At 44.9% G+C, this 26,710-nt stretch overlaps 1 protein-coding gene across 14 annotated transcripts in view; it reads right to left on the reverse strand.

Annotated features, from left to right (window-relative positions):
• Positions 1 to 6,466: 6,466 nt before the first annotated feature.
• Positions 6,467 to 26,710, reverse strand: part of ELAVL2 (ELAV like RNA binding protein 2) — a 168,459-nt gene continuing 148,215 nt past the window's right edge. For 10 of the 14 annotated variants that reach the window (XM_080987895.1, XM_080987893.1, XM_080987890.1 and 7 more), the window contains 3 exons: positions 23,297 to 23,522; positions 12,452 to 12,490; positions 6,467 to 9,329 (listed from right to left, as the gene is read on the reverse strand). In XM_080987895.1, the coding sequence (XP_080844021.1) occupies positions 8,999 to 9,329; positions 12,452 to 12,490; positions 23,297 to 23,522 (596 nt within the window). In that variant the 3' untranslated portion in view covers positions 6,467 to 8,998. The remainder of the gene's footprint in view (positions 9,330 to 12,451; positions 12,491 to 23,296; positions 23,523 to 26,710) is intronic. The other 4 variants (XM_080987894.1, XM_080987888.1, XM_080987900.1 and 1 more) reach the window with 3 other exon arrangements.

Below are 26,710 nucleotides of genomic sequence, written 5' to 3' on the forward strand. Positions count from 1 at the left end.
GAGCAACAGGAGCTCACCTCGTCGCGGGGATTCGAATTGCTGACCTTCTGATCGACAAGCCCAAGAGGCTCAGTGGTTTAGACCACAGTGCCACCCGCCGTGGAATGTGGCAACCTTATGGGTGCTCTGCCAATCTACTGTAGAGAGGAATTAAGGGACAGGGGCGCAGGGGTTGCCCTAGGCCTGGCCAAGTGAGCCTTGATTCCAATAGGTAGAGGGAAACGTAAGCCAACGAAATGGATCCTTTTAGCCATCTAGCTTGAATAGCAGACGAGACTCTTTTCCCCATCAAGGGAGGAAGAAAGGAGGTAAAGAGTGAGCTGGTCTGACATATGGATGGTGTACGATGTAGACCTCTCGTGTTCACTAAGCAGTACTTTGTACTGTGTTCCCCGTCAATCGTGGTAGTTAAAAAAGTGATCGTCCAATTGCTCTTGAGTGATTGATACACGCCCTGCCCCCGGCGCTCTGTCCCATCGGCACCGCTGCTTTGAAAGGCTGTAGTCCCTGCGTCGCTGGCAGAGTTGGGGAAGATGTACGGTGAGCAGACAGTTTGGCTTGTGACTTAATGAACTCCTCTCCCCAAAAAGTTGAATCGCTCTCCCCCATGCCAAAAAAACAACTCTGGTTTCTCCCCCACCCCCAAAAGCTCAACAACTATGGGCAATGACAATGGGTAGATCACTGCCAGTTTTATAATACTGGGAGTAGACTGCAGTCTCTAAAGAGCTGAACATGCCTGGTATATCACAATGTTGAAAGCCAGATATCACTCAGCCCTAATACAAACTTCGTATTGCCAACTGGAGAAAACAGCAATTTGGGTTTTCCCCGGATTACCATTGGTTCCAATCTATCACTACTAAAGGGACGCGGGTGGCACTGTGGGTTAAACCACAGAGCCTAGGACTTGCTGATCAGAAGGTCGGCGGTTCGAATCCCCGTGACGGGGTGAGCTCCCGTTGCTCGGTCACTGCTCCTGCCAACCTAGCAGTTCAAATGCACGTCAAAGTGCAAGTAGATAAATAGGTAAACAGGTGTTTAAATAGGTAAATAGGTGTTTCCGTGTGCTGCTCTGGTTCGCCAGAAGCGGCTTAGTCATGCTGGCCACATGACCTGGAGGCTGTACGCCGGCTCCCTTGGCCAATAAAGCAAGATGAGCGCCGCAACCCCAGAGTTGGTCACAACTGGATCTAATGATCAGGGGTCCCTTTACCTTTATCACTACTAAAGAGAGGGATTTCCACTGGAAAAGAGCTTGCACCCTTCTAGACATGGCACAAGTGGAAATGTGGGCGAGAGCCACATCATACAGACATCTTTACAAGAATCCCAGCACCCGACAAGTGGATTTATTTAGGTGGGTTCACTCGGACTTGGGTTGGTGGGCACAGTTGACTGCCTGCCCATCTTTGGGTAGTCCAAGGTTCGGATCTCTCTTGCACCACAAAGAGTATTTTACTGAATCCCTTTACAAGGCTAGGAAGCTGGAAGACAAAGGCTGTGCCCAAAATAAATGAGGGGGGGGGAAAGACCCCCAATATAGCCTATAAGAAAGCTTTGCATATGTGTCAGAACTTTGAGGCGGCAACTCTTTTTCTCTCTTTACTGTATTTGCCAACACCTTGTGGCAGGGATTTCTGTAAATTATGAATACTGAAAAAAGTAAGAGACAATGCGCAGGGGTCAGCAAACTTTTTAAGCAGGGGGCCAGTCCACTGACCCTCAGACCTTGTGGGGGCCTGAACTATATTTTTTTTTCTTTGGAGGGGGGGAATGAACGAATTCCTATGCCCCACAAATAACCCAGAGATGCTTTTTTAATAAAAGGACACATTCTACTCATGTAAAAACACCAGGCAGACCTCCCAAATAACCCAGAGATGCATTTTAAATAAAAGGACACATTCTACTCATGTAAAAACACGCTGATTCCCGGACCATCCACAGGCCAGATTTAGAAGGCGATTGGGCCAGATCCAGCCCCTGGGCCTTAGTTTGCCTATCCATGGGTTGGGGTTAAAGTAGGGAGATATTGCTCATGTTTATACAAGTGGGAGTTTCTTTCCCCTTCGGGTGACGTTCTGGAGTTAATGAACACTGGATGAGACCCATTTACTGCAGTGGTTTAGAATTGGTTGGTGGCTCTCCAGACAGTTCGCCTATCATCTTTGACCACTGGCTAGATTGGCTGGGGGAGATTTGGTTTTGAAGAGCCATGCGCTCCACACCCCTGGTTTATTAAGAAGGGAAAGGATCTGTTGCCGTAACCGTAATGGTATAACTGGAAGAGAGAGTAAATGAAACGAGATTTTGGAAGGGGGGGGGGGAGTTCCTTTACTTTGCTAGCTGGATTTCATGTTTTTGTTTCACTAGTCAAGATCTATTTAGTTTTATGCAAGTGAAATGCTACTGAGCTAGATTTTTATTTTATTTTTTTAAAAAGCCCTGTAAACTACTTTAAATAATCCAAAAAGACATACATCGTTAAATAAATAAAATTACTATTTTCTAAAGCGGCTGCCAAGCAGCTTCATTTAATAAACAAGCATTAGTGTTAAAATGTATTATTCAAACCACTTACATCAAAATCTCAACAATGTTAAGCTAAAGAGCTCCAAATGCTTTAAACCATTTCTCCCAGCCCCCGAAAGATGATCCACTCCCCCAAGCTTTTTATAGCTGATGTTTCCCATTTCTTCTCAAGTTGTATTCTGTTCTTTTCAAGAGATGAACATTTGGAATGGCAAACTAGAATTCTGATCATAGACATAATTTGTTCTTTGTTTTTTAGTATAGTGAAGGGGGTGCAAGACATCTTACACTTTTTTCAAAATAAAAGCTGCCACTCAGTGTTTGGAACCAAGGCCATCTTCAATATTTCCTTTTTCGTTTCCTATCACTCTGACACACCGCCAGGAAAAAAAGAATATCCTCAGCTTTCCATCTAATTAGAAGTGGCCTCTACCACTTCATAATCATATGAAAGCTTTAGTTATTAACCTGCTGATTAAAGACTGCAGTCCCAGTTTCAGCACACACTGCTATGGGTTTACGCTGATGGTAAACAAACATGAAATAAATAGCAAGTACAAGTCAGATGTCTGCAGCAGTTCATGCACACATCAACATATGAATACAAGGAGCGCTGTAATTTAGCACCTTTCTACAAAGCAAGCCATTCACGTTCAGATGAAAATGATCTCTTGTCTTTACAGTACTGAACATTTTTAGTGGGTAAGGATTATCTCAGTGGTAGAACACAGTGTGTGTGCAGAATGTCTGAAGTTCAACCCCTGGCACAAGGAGAGATCTCTGCCTGAAACTTTGTTTTAAAAGAGGGAAAGGCAGTCAACCAGTGTAGACCATAAATTGTGTTCTCCTTCATGGAGAGCACGTGTTGCGGTGGGGTCTAACAGGACACCCCCTCTTGGTTACTGGGCGGGGCCGTTTGGATGGCCAGGGCTATGATTGGGCCAATTTGGGTTGTTGGGGAGATTTTGATGTTACCATTTAGTGGGTTGGCTCGAAGGTTATATATTCATGGCACGCAGCTCTTTTCAGTCTCTTTTGCTGCGTGCATCGGATCACCCGCCCACCCTCCCTAATTTAGGGCTGTTGCGTTTGACCTTGCTATGCCTGTCATGGGGTCGTCTGCTTTTGGGGCAGGGGCCTGGTAGGAATTTTGTCCATTTGGCAGATTGGCTGGTGCCATTTGGTTTTTGCCTACTGCGTAGCAAATCGTCACAACTTGTAAGGTTGCGGTTAGGCATTGGTTAAAATTTGGTTGGTGGAGGGGATGTGGTTGGCTGTGCCTGTCCCTCCAATGCTGCTGCTACAAGGGAATTCCGTTAAAGGAATCCAGGGGTTTGCCACACATTTGTCCGTATCCCCAGCAAGGGGCCAGGGCCGCGCAAGCCCCTGGGAGCCTGCGGGGAGGGGTGACAGTATGGTGCCCGGCCCCAGTCTCTCCCCAATATTGTTTTCCCTTACTGGTTTTCGCTGGAATCCGGAAGTCAGTTCTGTCCCTGGGCGTGGGGGCAGATAGTCGTAACCAACGCCTAAGCAACCACTCACATTATGTATTTTAATAAAGTTGTGGCCAAAATTATGCCAAAAACCTTAAACAAAACTTTTTGTGTGAATTGTGATTTATTTAGGGGGGTGGCTTGGGGACCTCGACACGCAATGAGATTGATGAATTAACAGTGTGTGTAAAGACAGCTTCCTCCCAGTGGCGGAGCAAGCCAATTGGGAGCCTGGAGCGGTGTGTGTGCCCTGCGCCCAGGGGCGGGGCCAGCTGCATGTGGGGCAGGGCCAGCTGGGGCAGGACTCTCCACGGGGCCTACGCGGAGTCTGCCTGCCTCCTCCCACTCAGCTGCCCTACAGCTGAGGGGGAGGCAGTGGGCGGACCATTTGGGGCAGCGCAGAGCCTGTGGGTGCCCAAGCCACCGCATCACTCCCACGGCGCTGAAGACCCTGCGGTGAGTGCTGCCCGCCATTTTGTCACCCCCCTCAGTGGGGACACCCGGGGCGGACCACCCCTGCCGCCTCCTTCCTCTGCCTCTGCTTCCTCCGCTCCCAATATTTAGCTCATCTCAGATTAGGACTGGGCGATATATCATCCAAAACCGATTTGAACTCCATAGTGTGATATCAGTTTCCTAATTTTTGACATGGTTTTGGTTGTCGAATGCAGAAAACCTGCAAGTAAGTGCTTCCGTTTTCAATCGTTTCTTGGGACCTGAACACGCGACATGGCTTCAGCTGAGTGCAAGAAGCTCTTGCAACCAATGGGATGCCGTGCCTCGGTTTTCGGGTGTTTCGGGCTTCTGGAACGGATTTCGTTTGAGAAGTGAGGTACCACTGTATATCACGAATCATGGTGTTTCTTAGGGCTGTGTGATATATCATCCAAAACCGGTCCATATTGTGATAACGGTTTCATAATTTTTGACCTGGCAATATGCTGAGAGCCGTGTGTGTGTGTGTGTGTGTGTGTATGTGTAAAATGGAGAGAGTGAGAGAGCTATGCAAAAATCACAACGTGGGGGAAACCATGAAGCCAGCCAATGCTTCTCTTGATTCCTGCACCCCTTGTTAACTCTGCTGGCTCAGCAATCTCCTGCCTTATGCAAGGGGCAGCAAATCACAAGAGCAGCGCCGGCAAAAACCACGATGCGGGGAAATCTGTGAAGCCAGCCAATGCCTCTGCGTAGCTCCATCTTTATTTCAGACATCGCGATATATCACGATGTTTAGCTGGTGACATATAAGAATGCTGAAAACCAGGTATGGCCCAGCCCTATCTCAGATTTTTAACAATTATGGAGCGAGGCGATAGCTCATTTCCTTGTTGACTGCGCTTGCCGACGTCCACTAGACTCCTAGGTTCAAGGGGCTCGGCATGGTAGCCACCCATCCATCCTATCTCTTAGACCCTCCCCACCATGCAGAGATTGCAGAAAATTGAGCAGGGGGACGGGTTCTGCTGCTTCTCTCGACTCAGTGTAAAAAAGTTGTTATGACGGTCAAAATAGCACCAACACATCGCCATACATTCTCCACTCTTTATTCTAGGAAAGACCTGCAAGCCTTAAATAGAAAGGATACTTCTGTACTATATAAGCCTAATATAAAGGTAAAGGTACCCCTGCCCGTACGGGCCAGTCGTGACCGACTCTGGGGTTGCGTGCTCATCTCACTTATGAGGCCAGGAGCCAGCGCTGTCCGGAGACACTTCCGGGTCACGTGGCCAGCGTGACGAAGCTGTTCTGGCGAGCCAGCACCAGCGCAGTGCACGGAAACGGCGTTACCTTCCCGCTATAAAGCGGTACCTATTTATCTACTTGCACTTAAGGGTGCTTTCGAACTGCTAGGTGGGCAGGAGCTGGGACCGAACGATGGGAGCTCACCCCGCCACGGGGATTCGAACTGCCGACCATACGATCGGCAAGTCCTAGGCACTGAGGTTTTACCCACAGCGCCACATATATAAGCCTAATATAACATCTGCCATTGTTGTCTCTCTTCCTGGCTTTGACTTCAGGCTCAACTCTGCTTTTTTACAAACAGCAGACAGCCACTCAGGTGCTCACCAGAGGAAATTTCTACTGCCTCGGGGGTTAGCAGGGAAAAATACCAGTTTTTATTTCAATACTGTAAACACAGATTGACACTGTATGTAATCACATCCACTTCTCTAGGCCCCCTTCCTAGCTTGTATTAACACCTGCCATCTTGAAGAAAACGCTTGGGAAGATCAGGATGCAAACTTGCCCGATTTGTGGCTGCATGTGAGTTTGTGGGACTGAAACACCCACTTTCCTCAAACCAGTGTGTGTGTGTGTGTGTGTGTGTGTGTGAGAGAGAGAGAGAGAGAGAGAGAGAGAGAGACTACTCTTATGCCCACGACAGCATACTCAAAAAATAAACAAAAATGGGTAAAGACCGCTGTACCACACTGTTCTTTCCCTTCAACTTTTGTTTATTGATGTACTGAACATGAAAAAGTACAAAGGATCCAAACACAAAAGAAAACATGTACAGCCTCTTTTTAAATACTCAACAGAATATATTTTTTTTTCTACTCCAACAGATGTGAATTAAGTCATACTGTACAACTTCAAATAAATACCAGCCTTACATTTTATTAAGTGCTCTGATAAACAGTGCAAAGTGAAGCCCAACAGACACATGCCTTCTCATCAATGCCCCTTATTTGAGTGGATTTTTGATTTTGATTTTCACTATAGTCGTATAAAGCGGTAAAGGTTGCAGGTATCAGGTGCTGGACCCACCCCAACCACCATCACCACCATGGAACTCCATCACCTTCTGAAGCACAGGGAATTTGTGTTAATGCGGATCCCAACACGAGTGTGGGATTAGGATTACGCCAATTGATCCGAAGAGCATTGAATGAGTCCGGCATGAGAAAAGTCGTTTGTCACTTTAGCACACTTTATTCTCTCACAGTTTTTTTTAATGTACTGTACTATACTGAAAATTTTATAACTACAATTCTTTTCTTAAAAAATAAGAATCGGAAAGCAACTGCAAATATCATGTACAAGAATGTTATGCATAGCACATTGCTTGGTTCTAAGGGGAAGCAAATGAGCATCTCAGTTTATACAAAAAGCAGGACGGATCTATATAGTTTGTCAGTGCATCCTGGAAAAGGCTCTGCTGGCCTTCAGCTTTTTAAAAATTTATTATAAGCTAGATGCTAATCAGAAAATATTTGTACTTTTTTTGACCTTAAATTTCTTCCATACATGGTAAAGTCTTTATTATTTTCCCCAAATAAGTGTTTTTAAGCGTCATACAAAGTTAAATTTCAATAGCATACAGGTATTTATGATTCTGGTATGAAAAATGTAAGGAATTTGTTCAAAACCTATGGTTATACTCATTTTTTTTTTACCACAAACATATTTATAAACAAAAATGTAGCATCACCATAAACAGCTGAAGCTAGACTATCTACAGACAAAATTTGCAACGTATCTGATACACTGTAAATTCAAGTCCTCAGGACAACAGAAATGAATTAAGCAGACCTCAAGTAACAATCTTAATGCCATTTATACAAAGGAAAAGGAAACATACAAAAACATTCAGAATTTTGAACATCACTTGGCATGTTAAATAAGGGAAAACGAAAAAACCAGAAGGAAACTCAAAAGTTATCAGCTGAAAAGAGGTTCATAAAACAAAAAAGATATTATTTACATTACACAAAGCTCAGGTGTTAGCCTTGAACGTAACTTTCAAAATACCTTCAAATATATCCAATGCAAGACTGCTTCTTTCCTGGTCTGCCATTGGTGCAAACCGTGTGCAAACATCTTTTTATTTTATTTTTTAAGACAAAACAATTCTTCAAACAATACTGGAAGTACATCACTAAACACCATGAGCTCTATCTGAAGGGAATTCTATAGGAAGAACAGATTTTTTTCCCCTATCTCAGTTAATTTAAATTTCTTGCCTGCTCTTATATACTTTTAATTTTTTTTCTCCTTTTGTTTCAAAACCACACAAGTTAATGTGAGCCACCTATCACATAGTAACCAGGATGTTCAGAGACTGCACCAACGATTACAAAATCAAAACCAGCAGTGCATTTCTCAGTGATTCCAACTTCTTGAGTAACAAAGATCTCTAAAGAATTTCTACATCATAAATCTCTCTAAAGTGTTTTTTTCCCCCAACCACTGCAAATTTCCTGGTAAGTTTTAAAAGCTCACTAGGTGTCATATGAAGAGATTTCTCAAAGTATTCAAGTCAAAATATTTGTTCCAGGACCTGTAAAAAGTTTCTCCAAATTTTCTCTTTTTTATAAAAATAGATGCTTTGTTTTGTTTTTTTAAACCCACATCAAAGAGGCTCTTATCTCTTTGGCAAGGTACTGCTTTACGAAAAGTTCTCCATTAATCTTACAATAAGCTTTTATAATGCACCACCCCCCTTCCCCCAGACCCAAATAATAATTACAAAATAAATACTTTCAAACTTTATAAATAAAAATGTAAACTTCGAAACACTTTTCTTGAACAGACTAAACTGCAAGGCATTAAAGTGTAAATCAAACACAACGTAAGACTAAACTAACTCAAGGATCGTTAACACAAAGCCTCAATTAACTACTCACAGGTTCAAGGCAGTCGTGTAAAAGAAATCGTCTTCCCTTAAGCTCAAACATTTTAAAAGGTTCCGCCTTCTTCAAAGAAGGCAATAGAATGCATTGTGACAGGTAAAAACCCTGTACCTCTTGTCCATATTCAAACATAAGATATTTAAGAAGTTTTTTTTTTTTAATTCAAATACTAGCAATAAAAAATCTCGCATATTTCTTAGGATGCTAGTCTTGTATCCCCCGCCCCCCCATCTCAACACTGACTTACAAAGACATTTACTAATGTATAAAGTTTCTTTTAACTTGCCTTTGTCGAATAAGTTTTCAAATATAAACTGGGCCGAGGGCACCTCATTAGGCTTTGTGCGTTTTGTTTGTTTTAAACGAGACCTGCAAAACTCTGTCTCCAAGGCGGTATCCGTTCAGGCTGGCGATAGCCATGGCCGCCTCGTCATAGTTTGTCATAGTCACAAATCCAAAGCCTTTGCACTTGTTTGTGTTGAAGTCGCGGATGACCTTCACGTTGGTGACCGCTCCGAAGGGTCCGAACATTTGCCACAGGATGCTCTCGTCTGCATCGGGAGCTAAATTGTAAACAAAAATGCACCATCCGGTCCCCGCATGTCCCGGGATATTGATCCCAGCCAAACTGGTCATTCCATCAATGGTCATTGGAGAAAACCTACTAACCAACGGAGAGGGACAAACACAAGAGAGAGAGAGAGAGAGAAGGGGAAAGAAAGAAAGAGAAAGACAAAAAGGAGATTTTTTATTTTAAGGAGAAGGCAAGTTCAGAACATGAATTTAAAAATGCAGTCTACTTCCACATGGTATCAGCATGCTGCACAAGTTTAAACTGAGAGCCTTTCTGCCTAGTTTTGTGCCTCAAGTATGCATTGATTTCAGCGCCTGCAAAGCATGCGAATGAAATATTGGGGAGGGCCAGGTAAGTCCTGCCACACACAATCGATCGCGTGACACAGAACACACACACACCATTTGAATTGCAGTGGCCATCAACTTTAGGAGGCCCTGGCTCCTTCAAATGTTTTTGGGACTCGGCCCCAGACACACTGACCAGATGTTTGGAAGCTGTGGCTGGATGGTTACGTGGAAGCCGGTTGAAGTTAAATCCTTCGAAGACAGAGGTCCTCTGGCTGGGACGGGACGATATGGGATTGGGGGGGCAACTCCCATCTCTTGCGGGGGTGCAATTAGTGCCAGCACCGTCCGTTAAGAGTTTGGGTGTAATCTTCGATACCTCCCTCTCTATGGAGGCGCAGATTACAGCTATAACAAAGGCGGCATTTTTTCATCTCCGCCAAGCTAAGCAGTTGGCCCCTTATCTCTCTCGCCCTGACCTAGCCACTGTGATCCACGCGACGGTCACCTCCAGACTGGATTATTGTAACTCGCTCTACGTGGGGCTGCCCTTGAGACTGACCCAGAAACTCCAGCGGGTGCAGAATGCCGCGGCGAGACTCCTTATGGGGTCTTCGCTGCGAGATCACATTCATCCGGTACTATACCACCTGCACTGGCTCCCGGTGGAGTACAGGATCAGGTTTAAGGTGCTGGTTTTAACCTTTAAAGCCCTATACGGCCTAGGACCCTCGTACCTACGGGACCGCCTCTCCTGGTATGCCCCACAGAGGAACCTACGGTCTGCAAATAAAAACATCCTGAAGGTCCCAGGCCTCAGAGAGGTTAGGCTGGCCTCAACTAGAGCCAGGGCTTTCTCGGCTGCGGCTCCAATCTGGTGGAACGCTCTGTCACAAGAGACTAGGGCCCTGCGGGACCTGACATCTTTCCGCAAGGCCTGCAAGACAGAGTTGTTCCACCAGGCCTTTGGTGAGGGCCCAGCCTGACTCCCTCCTCTGGCAACCTGCACAGAACTTTGCTTAACGGTTGCCATTAAATTGATTTTAATTAATTTTATAATGAAATGTTTTAAAATGTTGGATTATTTGATTGTTTGATTATTTGTTTGTTGTTAGCCGCCCTGAGCCTGGCTTTGGCTGGGGAGGGCGGGATATAAATAAAATTTATTATTATTATTATTATTATTATTATTATTATTATTTATTGGGGGGTAGGTGGTGGCGAAGGGATCTCGGCCCCTAGGAGTTGGCTCCTCTGCAAACATTCATTGCTGCGGCACAGCAGTTTTCAAACTAGGTAGAGTGCAGGACGCACGAGCCCAACTCAAGAAAAATGCATGGCAAGGAATTATCATTAAGGCTTTCGCCAGGCTTTGTGGATCCCCTTCGACAAGACTATTCTGCTCTTTGCTTGCATTGGGTCTCCAATGTGCTCGGTGGTGAAGCATGAAAGAATTACGCGTCTCCTGGAGGCCACCTGCTGTGGCTCAACACTTCTCAGCTTGGGGTGGGCCTCCTTCCAGTCTTTTTTAGACACATGAGTGGCCTCAAAGCCAGGAGACATTTGAGAAGCGCTGAAAGTGTCAGCGCTTGGAAGCCAGTGTGAAAGTTTCAGGAGCAGCACTTTTACGTAGAAGAAAAACAAAGGTATCCTTCAGCTTCCTCGTACGTAAAAATGAGGCAAATTGCAGCCATTCCCACCAATTCGCTTTCTCAGGAAATCACCTTGCCACTACACAAAAGTCGAAGGGAAAAGCTCCTCCAAGGGGGCAAAATGTTGGCTTAGCACTGGTGTCAATATTTTTGTAAAGAAGTTTAATAAAATTAAGTTTTTTGTAGGCTGTACTCTTATAACCATCCAATCCTTTCTTCTGCAGTGAACTTATCAGCTGCGAGATGCCAGTCTTCCATTTACTGAATATTTTTGTTTTGTTCCTTTATTATAGCCTTGTGAACTATCGATCCCCCTTGTCATATGGTGCAGTATCTAGTCGGACCCCTGCTGCCCTAGTGAGATGTTAACAGTGACACATCTGATTAACAGCGACACATTATTTAGTTTCTAGTTGTCCACACCTTTCCTTCTTGCTGGGACACTCAATGTGGCATTTGCGGACTGGTCAAACTTTGCCTTAGTCACAAAAGCGAGAACAAAAGTGTCCCTAAGACAACTGGGTATTAGAAATCCAAATACTGGTCTCTCTTTAAAAATGCAGACCTGCAATGAAATATCCACTTCAACCCTTCACTATTTGTGAAGCTTCAGTCCCCTGGCTGCAATACGAAAATATTATCACCCTGCAGGATGCGTTAAGATTTACCAAGATAATACATGTGAAGTACTTTTAGCACTAAAGAATTGCATCTGCGTTAGATAGCCATTATCATTGCGCCAAGTCAATTGGTTCGAGTGTGGCGCTCATGATTGCCAAGGTTACAGGCTTGGTCCCCTTATGGGACAATTGCATATTCCTGCATTGCAGGGGGTTGGACCAAATGATCCCCACAGGATCCCTTCCAATTCCATGGATCTATGACCATCTGCTGGCACAGATACAATAATATTGGCACTGGTGGGAAAGGCTGATTAAGCAAAACTCTAGTGCAGAAAGGCCCTAAGTTGTTGCAGAATGCTAGAATGGTACAAAAGGCAATGCAATAAAGATTAATAAATTGCCAGCCATTAACTGAAAAAGACAAATACCACTGAAAATAATGCTGGAAGCTGTTGAAATTATGGATGTGATGAAGAGACAGAATGTGTTAAGTGATGTACTGAAATAAAAATAGCTTTTGTTTAATGTCTGAACATGCAGAGACAATGCAACTTAAAATAAATTAGCTCCAAAGTATGTTCAACTCAAAACAGTATAATTTATTATTAGGAAGGGTTAAGCGTTATGGACCTAACACAATTCTTCATTACCTCTTTACTCCATAAGCCATATTGAGCAGATTGTCCAACCTGCAAAACACATTTAGCAAAGTGTTCAGTCTTTGGGTCGTCTACCTTCAAGTGCAAGTTGCTAGTTGGATCTTGAAAGGCTTCTCACAGAACAGACTCACAAGGCTGAAGATGCACAATCAATATATATTACCTGCATCCTCCTCTGCCCTCCCCGCCCCCGCTACAGAGAGATCCTACAAGTATCCCCACAAAGCCAGCCTTGATTAAATTTCCATTAGGTATTTATGCAAGAGAGCAGCTCAGCCTCAGGAGGACATGAAACAAGGCTTTCCAATTCCACGTTACCAAGACAATTAGGTGTTTTTTATATATATAAAAAAAGTGACAGAACACACGTATTAAAATACTGGTTCAGAAAATGAATTTCACACAGAAGTCTTTACATGAGGGACCAGACCATTTTGTCCACACTCCCACTCCATTATCAGAAAGCCCTTTGGGCTGAAACACATATTAAGTTACTCTGCACACGTTTCCTAAAGTCCGTTCCTCAAGATTTCCGACGACGAGACATTACCTTCTCGTACCACAATTAAATAGTGTTTATAAATGTTATACCTTGCACAGAAACTTGCTTAACTGTCAACTGTGCTGCCACAAACTGCAAACATTTTCTGCCGTACCAGCTTAACTTGCACAATGACCGCTCCCCGCATAAAACGGGGGGCGAGCTTTGCGTGGACGCGCGCAGCCCCTGGATCTGGAGCGGCTCCATCAGCATAGGCTTGGCTTTGCCTTCCCTCAGGTGGGATACCTGGAGGTCTCCGCCTACCCCAGTCAGCTGTCCAATCCCACCTGGGGGGAGCGTTGCCAAGGAGATCAGGCCAGGTAGGGGAGGGATTACCTGCCCACACAATAGAGGGAGGATCTTACCTGGGAATCCTCACTTGGCTCCAAAGCTTCTCCCACCCTACCCACCCTCAGTTAATGCCTTATTTTGCAGGTTAACTTTTCTTCATAGGTTTTGCAGGTTAACTTTTCTTACAGGTATGCGGGCGCTGCTATGTTAAGGTCGCTGTCAAAGGGCCGGAAAGGAATTTCCCTGCATTGGCAGGTTTCGCCTTTCCCGTAGCAAAACGTCACAACTTTGGCGGTATCAGGCCTTGGGCAGAATTGTTTTGTCCACCTTCTTCTTTGCAGCGGCGATACCAGGGTTCCCCGTTAAAGGGGTTTCTGAAGGGAGGCTTTGACCGTACGCCGAAAGGTCGTCATTGCTCTCCCCTGCGGCGGCTTAACAGGGGCGGCTATCTCTGCTTGAACATATGTTCTCCAGAGCCGGCCCATCCCCCACACAAACACTGGCTAACCCTGATGCTCCCTAGGTCCCCGGCTGGGGACTGGGGAGGGAGAACGCCCAATGCCTGAGCCAAGGTCTACCCACATTTGAAATTTAATAAAGTTGTGGCCAATTTAATCCCATAGCACGTTGTCTTGAGTCGTTATTCCACATGACGGGGGGAGGGGGGCTGCTCGGGACCTGGGGACTCCGCCTGTCCACGCAAAGGAATGCCAATTTGATTTTACTTTTAACCCACCGCGAAACATGAACATCTTATGCAGATCACGAAGTTTTATGCTCAATCAGAGTGATAGAGATACCTGATTGTGTCAATGCTGGTCCGTATCACTTATCGTTGAGAATTCAGAAGCCACACTTGAGAACATATACACTTACTGTCCAGGAAAAAAAACCTCCTCCTGCCCATCCCATATTAACTATAGCTGAGTGCAGGCATAGGCAAACTGGGCCCTCCAAATGTTTTGGGACTACAACTCCCATCACCCCTAGCTACCAGGACAGGTGGTCAGGGATGATGGGAGTTGTAGTCCCAAAACATCTGGAGGGCCCAGTTTGCCTGTGTCTGGCTGAGTGAAAGGTTGGTACCAGCTGTTACTACGATTAATACTAAGTCACTTTAATCCACTCTCAAAATGGATGTGGCGATTGGAGGACCAACTCTGCATTGCAAATGTGACACAGAAGGTTGGCAACATTAACCCCGCCATGTGGGAATCCCTTGCAGATGACCACAGGGCCTTGGAGACAATCAGTGAGGTCAGGTCTCCGCGCAGCAGTGACCAGAGGAGGAATGACCGCTGTGAGGAATGCAGAGAGAAGAAACACCATGATACACTTGTACCAGCACAACAGGATGCCTTCGTCTCCCCGTCTGCAACAAAACATGTCTCTCCTGTATTGGTCTCCACAGTCACAGAAGGCGCCATAACTCTCCCAACAGTTTGACTTCACCCTGAAGACACTCTCTTCCATTTTCTCCTGAGGCAGATGGATGCCAGCCAACCAACCAACCAACCAACCAACCGGGAGGAGCAGAAACAAAAAAATTGCCCTGTGTGCTGCCTTCTGCTCACAATGATGGATGCAACACTAAGCTGGTGTTGACTTGGATTTTAAACACACACACACACACACACACACACACACACGTATTTCTGAGCTTTGACTAAAGCAGGAGTGGTTTTGAGAGTTGGCCAACCCTCACACACCGAGAGCTCTAGTAATCCTGCCGAGGTCTTCAGAAGAGAGACAATCATTCATGATCATCCTTGAGAACTGGCACTTCAGAAGCTCTCGAGAGTGATGGTGACAGGTAATCCCTCTTCGGAAGGAAGAGTTCATCCGAATACGTACGGGCTAACGATCGTGCTGCTGATAGCTTCACAGGCAGCTGAGAAGCACTGTTCATGAGCGGCGGAAACCAACACAAAGCACACACATACAACATGGAACTAAGCTGCCCAAGTCTCTCTTTTTCTGCGGGGGGAGGGGGGGAGTTATTACATAATGGAAATCAATTGAAAAATCACCTGGGGGCCTTGATGAAGTCCAGGGAACCCATGTAAGGTACAAATCTGTGGGAAAAGCTAAAAATAAAGGATGCATATGGCCCACAAGTTAGCCACACCTGACCTAAAGGGTTTGTTTGTCAATTAAAGAGTAGACCTGGGGGTGGACAGGTCTGCAAAAGCACAGGAAAGAATGCGGCAGCCTTGAAGCAGAACGTCTAAACCAGGCATAGGCAAACTCGGCCCTCCAGATGTTTTGGGAGTACAGTTCCCATCATCCCTGACCACTGGTCCTGTTAGCTAGGGATGATGGGAGTTGTAGTCCCAAAACATCTGAAGGGCCGAGTGTGCCTATGCCTGGCCTAAACCCTGAGAATCAGAGAGGTGAGTGATGAGGCCAGTAGCCTTTTTCCAAATGTAATGCTCTGTTTAGAAAATGTTTATTGTATCTCTGATTTTTTATTTTATTTTTTGTATTGCAAGCCACTCAGGGAATTCTGAGACGCAACATATACATTTCTAAAATTAATAAATGATAAAACTTAAGTGGCAATATGTAACAAAATTGATTTGTTTTCATTCTGCCTTTAAAATCTTTCATTCCGCCTTTGCAAATGTGCTCGCAACCACGATTAAAAGCAGTTTTAAAAGTATAAACTTGAAGCAGTGCCTTTTGAGTTTAATGAAAGATCCTGACTTCCTAAGCATAAAAGTGTGTGCTTTATTGGCTTCTTCTGAAGGAAATTTAATTTCCGTAACAAGGTAGTCACCTTAGGAGGAAGTGGCTCATGGATCAAGCCTGCTTTAGTCCCATTATTTAGAAAAAGGAGCATCTACAGGCTACAAAATACATTGGTCTTTGTTCATATGATACATTCATCCAATTATCAAGCCAGCCACAAAGCAAAGGTTAGCTAGCCATCTGTCATGGATGCTTTAGATTCCTGCATTGCAGGGGATTGGATAAAATAACTCTTGGGTTCCCTTCCAACTCTACAATTCTAGGATAGCAGCATTCATACAGTTGTACCTCGGAAGTCGAAAGGAATCCGTTCCGAAAGTTCGTTTGACTTCTAAAACGTTCAGAAACCAAGGCGTGGTTTCTGATTGGCTGCAGGAAGCTCCTGCAGCCAATCAGAAGCCGCGTTGGACATCCGGGTTCCGAAGTCCGACTTTATGTGTTTCTGCCCATAATTCCCTGTCCAACACAAGCCACTTTCACACTCAACACGTCCACTTTGACCCAATTTCCGCACCCAAAACTCCTAATAAGAAGCTCAGTTTTAGACCTGGCTATCACAACCTTCAAATATCTGTGGGTAATTATGCACAAACTCATTTGCACAATTATAGAAGTAAATGGAAGACTATGTTAAGCACTTGATGTTATCAGCCTATGGAATAAATTACTTAATTACGCAAATTGTTCAAGTGAAGGGAAGTTGTCACTATGAAAACACTCTGATCACCTCAAGATGAGATGTATGAGCAGTGACATTGCCTTGGAATTAACGGTTTTGCCTTTTATGGAAAGGAATCCTCTGGAGATGAAAACACCATACGAAAACTAGAACTGGTCCAAGAGGGACACAGGTTCTTATGTCCCTCAGTTGCCTTTGGCGAAAACATGTCTTGAATAGCCTCTGAAACCACATTACACACTTCGATGTTTTCCTCATCTCATTGTTGCCCCTGGTCAGACTTTAAAAACAACAACAACCCTGTGAACTACAGCTCCATTCAGACTAGACGTGATCGTGGGATGACCAAGCAAATCATGAGCCCCAGCAGGGTTTTTAAAATAATATTTGCAAGCCATCAAAATCTACTGCCTATGCTTGCCTTTCAGCAAATTTAATAGCTAAACTGACATGTGATTCATCAAAATCAAATAAAAGTTTTGTGAATGCCAAGAGATACACATCTCTTCATTTGGAGGGGCAGGGGATACACATGAATTCTGACAATTACAATGGTCCCTTGATTCTCAAAAGCCTTGGTACTCAAACGACTTGGAACCCAAACACTGCAAACCTGGAAGTAAATGTTCTGGTTTGCAAACCTTTTTCGGAAGCCGAACGTGCTCGGTTTTGAGTGCCACGCTTCCGTTTTGAGTGTTACGCAGAGGTCTGTCTGTTTTTGCTATTTATTTTGCGTTTTTGTTTTTGCGGGTCTTTTGTTTTTGTGACTGTGTGGAACCCAGTTCAGCTACTCATTGATTGATTGACTGTGTGCCTGCAGTACATTGTTTATCGCTTTCATTTTATGGATCAATGGTCTTGTTAGATAGCAAAATGCATGTTAAATTGCTGTTTTAGGGGTCGTTTTTAAAAGTCTGGAATGGGTCAATCCATTTTGCATTACTTTCTATGGGAAAGTGTGCCTTGGTTTTGGAACGGATTTCCGGAACGGATTAAATTTGAGAACCAAGGTACCACTGTATCAGCATTTACTGGTGAAGATTTAAATTATTATTATTATTATTATTGTTGTTGTTGTTGTTGTTGTTCATCATTTACTATTTCTACCCTACCCATCTGGCTGGGTTTCCCCAGTCACTCTGGGCAGCTTTCAACAGAACATTAAAAACAGAATAAAACTTCAAACATTAAAAACATCCCTAAACAGAGCTGCCTTCAGATATCTTCAAATATTCATCGAATTAATCTGAGATTGTCAGTATACAATTAACGACACGCAAAAAGTTCTGGACATTTACTTGGTCAGTGGCCGCGGAGAGAGAATATTTGTAAGACTGGGTGTTTTTTGCTCTTGAATGCTTGCTTAAGTCTGTCCCAAAAGTCTGCCGCCTACAACCTTTCAACTCTTGCTATCACCCTTTTAGTTATAATCAGTGTAGCTATTTCGATTTGATAGTCTCTTAGTTCCAACTGCTCCCATTTTCCTGTGCTTTAATCCAAAACAGAGGGGCAAGAGCAACACTATATTTGCAAACAAACACAATCCACGTATTTCTATAATGAAGACCATTATTCTGAATCCTGAAATTTCTATGTACTTGACACTCAAAAGTTCTGCATGGTATTTTAGCAGCAAAGAAATAACCTTGACTGATGAAGCATAAATGTTAATGCTTTCGGGGGTCGGGCCAATGGTAGCTGCATTAATGAATGTAGGATAACCCCTTTTCCAAATCAAATTGAGACAGCCATTAAGATACTTCTTTAAGTATACAGTTTTAAAGCGCTTTTTTTTTTTGCACGTTCTACGTTAGGTTTCTATGCTTTATAATTAATTTACAACAATTATCATATTGCACTTTTTTGTTTACTAGTAATGAGCTGCACGGGGAACTAGGGTTGGGTGATGTATCAATAGATAGTCCAAAACTGCTTCAAAGTCCATTTCATGATATCGGTTTAAAGTCGATAACCAGTTTAAAGTCCATATTATGCTATAGGTTTCATCATGTTTGACCTGACAATATATTGCAAATCACAGTATATGTGTGTGTGTGATGCAAAAATCACAATGTGGAAAAAGCCGGCCAGTGCCTCTATATAGCTCCAGCCTTATTTCAGACATCGTAATATATCAGTATTTCATGATGTTTAGCTGGTGATGTATCACGATGTTGAAAACCAGATATCTCCCAGCCCTACTGGGAAGTTAAATTGATGTTGAAGGTACAAGTTTTAATCAAATAACGCAGGTGTACATGACCTTTACACATTAAGTCACGTGTGCTAACTGGGATGGGAGAGCCCCTTCCGCCTAAGGAGGAGGTGGGGTTGTGAGCTTCATGGCCCCTCAACATGCGCGGCGGGTGGAGGCCAGCCCCACGCGATTGGGGAGGATTCCCGGCTACGTCACCCCCTGGCCAGCCAATTGGCTGGCTCGGGGGCGTGGCCTGCCCTATAAAGGCAGGACGCGGCCGAGGATCTCCCTCTTTGCCACTTGCCAGCTGTTCCTGCTTTTTCCCACCCTCCCGCCCTATAAGGTTTTCATTCCTTGACTTTGCTATGGACCTTGGTTGGTCGCCGTTGAGGGGCCTGGTAGGAATTTTTCCACTTGGCAAATTGGCACCAGCCACTTGGTTTTCGCCTACCTCGTAGCAAATCGTCACAACTTTCTGGGTATCGGCGGTTTGGCATTGGTATTGTTCTGTAGATGGAAGAGGGGAGGTAACGCCATCACCTGCCCTGCATATTGAAGGGTAGTACTTTAAAGGAGTCTGGGGGGCGTGGCCCTGTCCGAAGCCTGGGGAGGTGAGGGCCTAAGGCATGACCCCTAGTGGTGACCCTGGGGGAGTTTCTAGTTGATGTGCATCAGCAGGACTCCCCCTACTGGTGGTTAACCCTTCCTGGACTTCAAGCAGACGGGCTGGAGTCGGATATAGTTGGTTAGGACCAATGCCTAAGCCAATACCGCTCATCACCTGTAACCAATAAAGTTGTGGCCTTTTTTAACCCATTCACCTTAATAATAGTGTCGTGTGTCATTATTTCCACCTGGGGGGCTCAGGAACTTGCCTGGACCAGGAATATTTCCTGGACCTTTGGCGGCCCAGATATTGAGCAGCCAAGTGGCAGCTGAGAACTTGCAGAAAACTTATTAGGGCGAGGCAAAGGTGTATGTTATGTCTTGTCTATTTTACTGTATTCTAAATATAACTTAAAATGTAACGTTCGTTGGGAGGTTAAGGTATAAATACTGCAGATCTAGACACTAGTACATGCACAGTGGGAATCCCCTAAAATCTTGGGTAAGACCTCCACTTAGAAATGAGACCACAGATTAAAAGAAACCAGCATAATTCTCAAATCACTTCAGAAGTAAGAGCAAGAGGCTACAGGACATTACGGATTCCAAAGGCTGCGAAACATTTATGTGATGTGGAAAAGGTTAAGATGGATCATCCATTATCAAGGAACTGTATCGTTCTGGCAACTTCCAGACAGCAAAAGTGCTGATACATTCATCCTGCTCTAGTATAAAGCATGGAAAAACTTGCCTCGTGTTTTAATTAAGCCGTTGAGCAAAGTGTTTGGGCATGAAGTAATATGCCATCAGAAACATGGGTCCAAGTGAAACTGATTGTCTTAATTTTTAATTGAAATTTTAATTAAAATAGAAAAGTTTTAATTGAGGGAACTGAGTAAGATGACATTTATCAACTTCTGTGACTAGTTATCTGTGCTAGAGGAGTTATACATAGGTGTAACAGTGTCGGGGGGGGGGGGGGCGGAATTCCAGTGCCAGTTTGCAGCTGATTAAAAACACCTGAAAATCTTCTGCATTGCATCATGAGCTATCCTATCCCTGCAGTGAATAGGCTAAAAACCTAAGGACAGGCCCGTGAGGAATTTGTCTGAAGCCCAGGATGGGAGTCTTGTTAGAATACAGTTATAAACTCAAACGAAAAAGCAGCTGGTCCCTGGAGGGGAGCCCCCAGCCAGCTTAACCCTCCAAGGTCCGGGTCAAGTGTACCCGGCGGCCCCCGCCCTCTGCATGGGCTTGCCGAAGGATGCAACCAGGAATTAACACCCACTGAAAAATAGTCCGACTAGCTTCCGAGTCACAGGCAGTAGTGTCTAGAACTAGAATCAGAGGTGTGAAAAGCCTAAATTAAGCTAGAGGAAAACTTTGAAAGCTGCTGGGATCAAGTTCTGAGCCTTAAGTTCCCTGCCCGCTACCAGCCCATGCCACTCCACAAAATGGCAGTAGGAGCAGCAGTCAACACAGAGGGAAGGTAGTTTTGCCCCCCTCTCTTTTTCCACTTTGATACACTGAGTAGCAGGTACACTGGGTTGTAAGTCCCATAGGCCAGTGTAGCTACTGAACTTGCGGAAGTCCTAGAGAGAAATACGTTCTTCTCCTCTCCCTGTGTGCCATTACTGTTTCCTGACATTGCTACGCGATGGAAACCAATGGAATGGGGGTTCTGATTTTTTAACGGGCTCTGGGTTCGGGAGAAAAGACTTATACCCCGCCCATCTGGCTGGGTTTCCCCAGGCACTCTGGGCAGCTTCCAGCAGAATATTAAAATACAATGCTTCATCCAATATGAAAAGCTTCCCTAAACAGGGCTGCCTTCAGACGTTTTCTAAAAGACCGATAGTTGTTTATTTCTTTGACATCTGATGGGAGGGTGTTCCACAGGGCGGGCGCCACTACCGAGAAGGCCCTCTGCCTGGTTCCCTGTAACTTCGCTTCTCGCAGTTGCCCACTCCATTTATTGTTGGACTTCAACTCCCATTATCCCTAACCACTGGCTCTGCGGCCTGGGGATGATGGGAATTGGAGTCCCAACCACATCTAGAGGGCACCATCTCATTTGAAAACTTAACAGTGGGGTGAAACCACTCCGGTTCACAAAATTAGTGCTGAAGGATGCCTTGGCAACAAAGGCCAACATTCTCTCTCTTTTTCAAACTGTGAGAAAGGTACAGTGGTCAAAGCAAGCCTATTCTGGAAGTCGTTAAGGAACGCAGGTGCAGCCCTCAGAATTCATCCCCACATCTCCCAACAAGTATTGCGTATTCCAGCACACACGCCACATTTCCCCTTCGGATCCAGCTGCCGCCACTCAAAACACAATGAATACCACTCACAATTTGTAAGCTTGCAGGTGATCTAGGGGACAGCTGGGCCGCTGGGATGTTGGAGAAAGACTGCTCAGGGGGTTTGAAAAGGCCACGGGGGCATTGTGTGTGTCCCAACCCTGGCAGTCGCCATTTCTGCAGGAGTTTATTTACCTCTTTTTTCATGTCAGTGCAGTCATTCCCCAATGGCCTTAACTTCAGGCACAGGGCATTCTGGGGTTCCTCTTCTGAGCAGTGCTACCTCTGCCCCGGCACTCAGTACTGGAGCAGGCATTCTGCCTATGGAGAAAGGGCAAGTCTACTTTTATTCAATATTCAGCGGCTTGACAAGAGTATCCTTTGATGAGAAAAACACAAAAACCAAAAGAAAACCTCAAGGGAGATTAGAAAAATCCACTGAATACTGAATAAAAACAACTGCCTTTGCTCCGATAGAAGAGCTCGCCAGGACGAACGCTTTTAAGGGTGAACAAAGTTAATGGAACAAAATGCAAAGAAGTTGCCTGGATTTCGTTTAAATATGCCATTGGCCGGGTGCTTAATTGAAACATTAAAATTAAAGTCCTGGCAAAGCCTAGGTTTTTCTCTCCCCAATGTGAGAATTCTGCTTCTCTTTGAAGGAAAACCAACTCATCCGATTCTGTTTTTGCTCTACTTTGCAGCAATTCTCTGCTGACTCCAACTCTTTAACCTTTCTGGAAAACCCGGATTCTAGTGCAAGCCAGCGTCAAAGTTCAGAGCATGCATGTGCAAGTGTGCATATGCACATAACACAAAATCTCTCATAGCACGGCGCTAAATAGAAAACCCTAAAGCAGCTACTGAATGTAGATCAACACAGTATTTGTTTCAATTCACACCATCTGTCCTTTTCAGTACACTAAAATATCACAAGAGAAAAACATATGGCTGCAAAGCTCTGTGCCACAGGAACAGAGACCCACACGAAAAACTGTGCAAACTACTTAAAAAAACCAAAAAACATTTTTTTCCACAGGAAAAAATAAGAAAAAGGGCAAGGTTAGAAGGACAATCCAGAAAGTAGAGAAGAATGGACAAAGTCCAAGGCAAACTTTTAAATAAAGAGAATTGTATGGTTGAGAAAGATGTCTGATTTAGCAGAATTATTTACTCTAGAAGTTTAAAAATAACCCTAAAACCCTGGTTGGAAAAAGAATGTTTCCCCATTTCTTTAAGCGTTACTAATTAGCGGCTTAAACTCTTCTGTTTATAGCTGCTAACAGATTGCAGTGCTGTTAAATAAGTGTTGACTGCTATGCCTTCCAGACACACACAAAAGTTTGAGAAACTCAATAACTCTCATATGAGGAAATGCAATTCCTACCAGAGAGAGGACAACCTGGTTTCAAAGGAAAATTCGGACCGAATGGTTGGGGTCTCAAGAGGGTTCCTATACATTTCCACTTACCTAAAACGTTGAGCCTGCTGAGCTAGAGGTCCTGGGTACCTTCTGTTTGGAGACTGGTACAGCTGGGAAAGGATGGCCTGGTTTGTTTTTTGGCTTGGGTTGTTGGCGAACTTTACAGTGATTGGCTCTGTGGCACTCGGCGGTTTCTGTCCGTTCAAGCCTTTGATGGCTTCTTCTGCCTCAATCCGCTTGTCAAACCGGATGAAGCCCACACCCCTTGAAACTCCTGCATAAAGGTAGAAGGCTCGTTCACTGCTCTCTTCCAAAACAATGCCGACACACCCAGAACCCCCATTTTCACAGCTACATGTAAGCCAACAAGCCGTATGAAGCAACGGAGGACAAGACCAGCCGCAGAAAAACAAAGCTATCCAGGGGAAAAACAACGCTGTCCAGGGTTGTAAAGACTGCGGAGAGAATAACTGGGTGCACTCTTCCCACCTTGGATCAAATCTACGCTTCCAGGTGCCATAAGAAAGCTGCAGAGATAGCGCAGGATAGTGTGCACCCCAGAAATGATCTCTTTCAGCTTCTGCCTTCTGGAAGAAGGTACAGGGTTATAAAGACTAGGACTAGCCGCCTGAGAAACAGTTTCTGTCCAAATGCGATTTTGGTTTTAAATGCAGTGTAAGGAGTCTCTATGGGAGTGTATTGTATTTTAAAAATGGGGTATCAGAGTTTTTAGGGGGCTAACCAGGCTTGTTGGTTTTGAATGTCTTATGTAGATTCCCCCCCCCCCCCAATTTGGGAAAATGACAATAAAGGTTATCGTCATCGTAGAAGCTGAAGAGGCAGTTCCTGTCCCCACCAAGGTTGTAACACACTTGTTTCCCAAACTCAGGTCTCCGGCTGTTTTTGGACTACAACTCCCATCATCCCTAGCTAGCAAGGCCAGTGGGTCATGGAAGATGGGAATTGTAGTGCAAAAGAGTGGCTGGGTATAAATAACAGCTGGAATGCTGGAGGCAACACAACTGCGGGAAGCTCAAGGAAGCCCCATCAACTGCAGTGCCTTCCCCAAAAAGCAAGCCTAGAGTGAGAGAGTAGTCCAGGCATGGCCAAACTTGTCCCCCCCCAGCTGTTTTGGGACTACAATTCCCACCATCCCTGACCACTGGGTCCTGTTAGCTAGGGATGATGGGAGTTGAGGTCCCAAAACAGGTGGAGGGCCAAGTCTGGCCATGCCTGGACTAGGTTGAAGTCAGGAGGTTCCAGGAACCCTCTTCAATGCACATTTTTGGGGGTGATCTGTGGGTCTGTGCAGGACCTGGTGAGAGCCAGGAAAGATGGGCGGAGCCTTAAAGAAGCGCCAGCAGGTGGAAATATCTTCAGAGGGGAGGTGTATCAGAAGGATGAGGATATGTCTGTGTGTGTAAGTATGTTGCATTAATTGTTTTATTGCATAATTTTGGAACATTTGTTCTTCTTGTTTAGTTCTCTGGACACTGTTTAGAGCAGTGTTTCCTAAAGTGGGCAATACCACCCTCTTGGGGGGCGGTGGAACGATTCAGGGGGGTGGTAGTAGCCTTGGATGCAATTGGCAGGCGTTGAATAAATACAAGGGGGAGGTGGTACCATAAGGAAAGAAAATTTTGGGGGATAAAACTGTTCTTACATGTTTCACCAGTTGCGTAATGACATTTACTGTCAGGTCAGGAGGTGTTGCGAGAGAGCAACAATACCTCCCCTGGATTTGGCGGTCATGCAATGGGTTTCCAAGGCTTTGGGGAACCCTTTTCAGCTTCCCCCAGGCCTGGGAAGTGGATTGTAGCCTGCCTGCCTGCATATTTGGCCAATGGTGGGTGGGCTGCGGCACCAGGCCCACCCTTGGGGCACATGGGACTGAGCCATCAGGCTTGACTCTTAGATTTCCAGAGGGGCGCTGAGTAATTTTTTTTCTGAAAAGGGGGCGGTAGGCCAAACAAGTTTGGAAACTTCTGGTTTAGAGGTATTTTCACCTATTAAGCGGCACACAAATTGCTTCACACGCAACGTAATGTTAATACTTAAGCTTAAGGGGTCAGAGAAGACAATAGCCCTCTGGAGCCACAGAAGGACCACAGGTTCAAACTCTGGAATCTCCAGGTAGGGATAGGCAAAAACCCCTGTCTGAATCCCTTGAAAGCTGCTGTTTAATTAGCACAACGTAAGGCATTGGTATTAGGCAACTTGGTTACCGTATTTTTTGCTCCATAACACTCACATTTTTCCTCCTAGAAAGTAAGGGGAAATGTCTGTGCGTGTTATGGAGCGAATGTCTACAGACAGTGGGGGGATCTGCTGCAGTCGTGAGCAGAGGATCCATGGTTCCCCTTCCTTCCCTCCTCCGTGGCTCGCTTTGCTCGCAAAAGCGGGAAAAGAGCCGCTGAGTGGGGAGAAGATAGGGACAGAGAGCCTGGTTACAAAGCACGGATCCACATGCATCCTCAGGATTTTTGCATAGGGCTACCCCAAACTCACCGTCAGATCACATGTCTGTGGCCACAGGATGAACCACAAAAATCATACATCCACTGTTTCGTTTAGAATATTTTTTTCCTTGTTTTCCTCCTCTAAAAACTATGTGCGTGTTATGGTCGGGTGCGTGTTACAGAGTGAATAATACGGTAATTTGCAGGATCAGGCACTTCTACTCAAAACCACGCCCTTTTGCTTTTTTGCATGTGAATTTTTTATTTTTTGCCTCTCGCTTTCCCACACATGGTTACTCTGCTCAACGCTGACACCAATCTGTGTGTGGTGGAGAGGGAGAATTCTCTGGACCGGCCTTTCCTAGGTTCAGGCTATTCCCGAACTTGCACACACCACTATGAGCAGCGAGATGCAAAATCACACGTGTCATATGGAAGGACTGGATTAATGCATACGGCAGGGGAGAAGACAACACACAACAACACGACCCTACCTAGAGCCCTAGTCAATGGCTATGTTATGTTGCAGCTGTATCTACCCCCCTTCAGAACTAATTTTAATGTGGATTTCCATACCACAATGTTAACTGGGAGTATGTCCTAATCAGTAGCAAGTGTAATGAAGTTCCAGAGTCTACCAAAGCACAGGAAAACTTTACAACCCCCCCCCCCCCAATTGAATGCCTATTTTAGAAACACACATTGTTTTTAAGTAACACCCCTGGAAGGGGCTGTTTTATTTTTTGAAGAGGGAATTTTAGGGAACACTGAAAAAACTCGTTATAAAAGGGCAATTCCCGTGTAATACTGTGACGATGCATATTTTTTAAAAGCAGACAAACAGCAAGCCTGGAGTTAATGCATCCTTCTCTACAAAGTATGTTTGCATAACCATGGTTATGTTGATGGTGGCAAAAGCAAGCCCCTGTGATGGAATACAGAATAATCTGCTCAAATACAGCTGCAACCATGGTTATGAACATAACTAATATGTGGTGCTCTA

This window comes from Podarcis pityusensis (assembly GCF_964106645.2).
Source record: "Podarcis pityusensis genome assembly, chromosome: 17".
NCBI classification, from domain to species: domain Eukaryota; kingdom Metazoa; phylum Chordata; class Lepidosauria; order Squamata; family Lacertidae; genus Podarcis; species Podarcis pityusensis.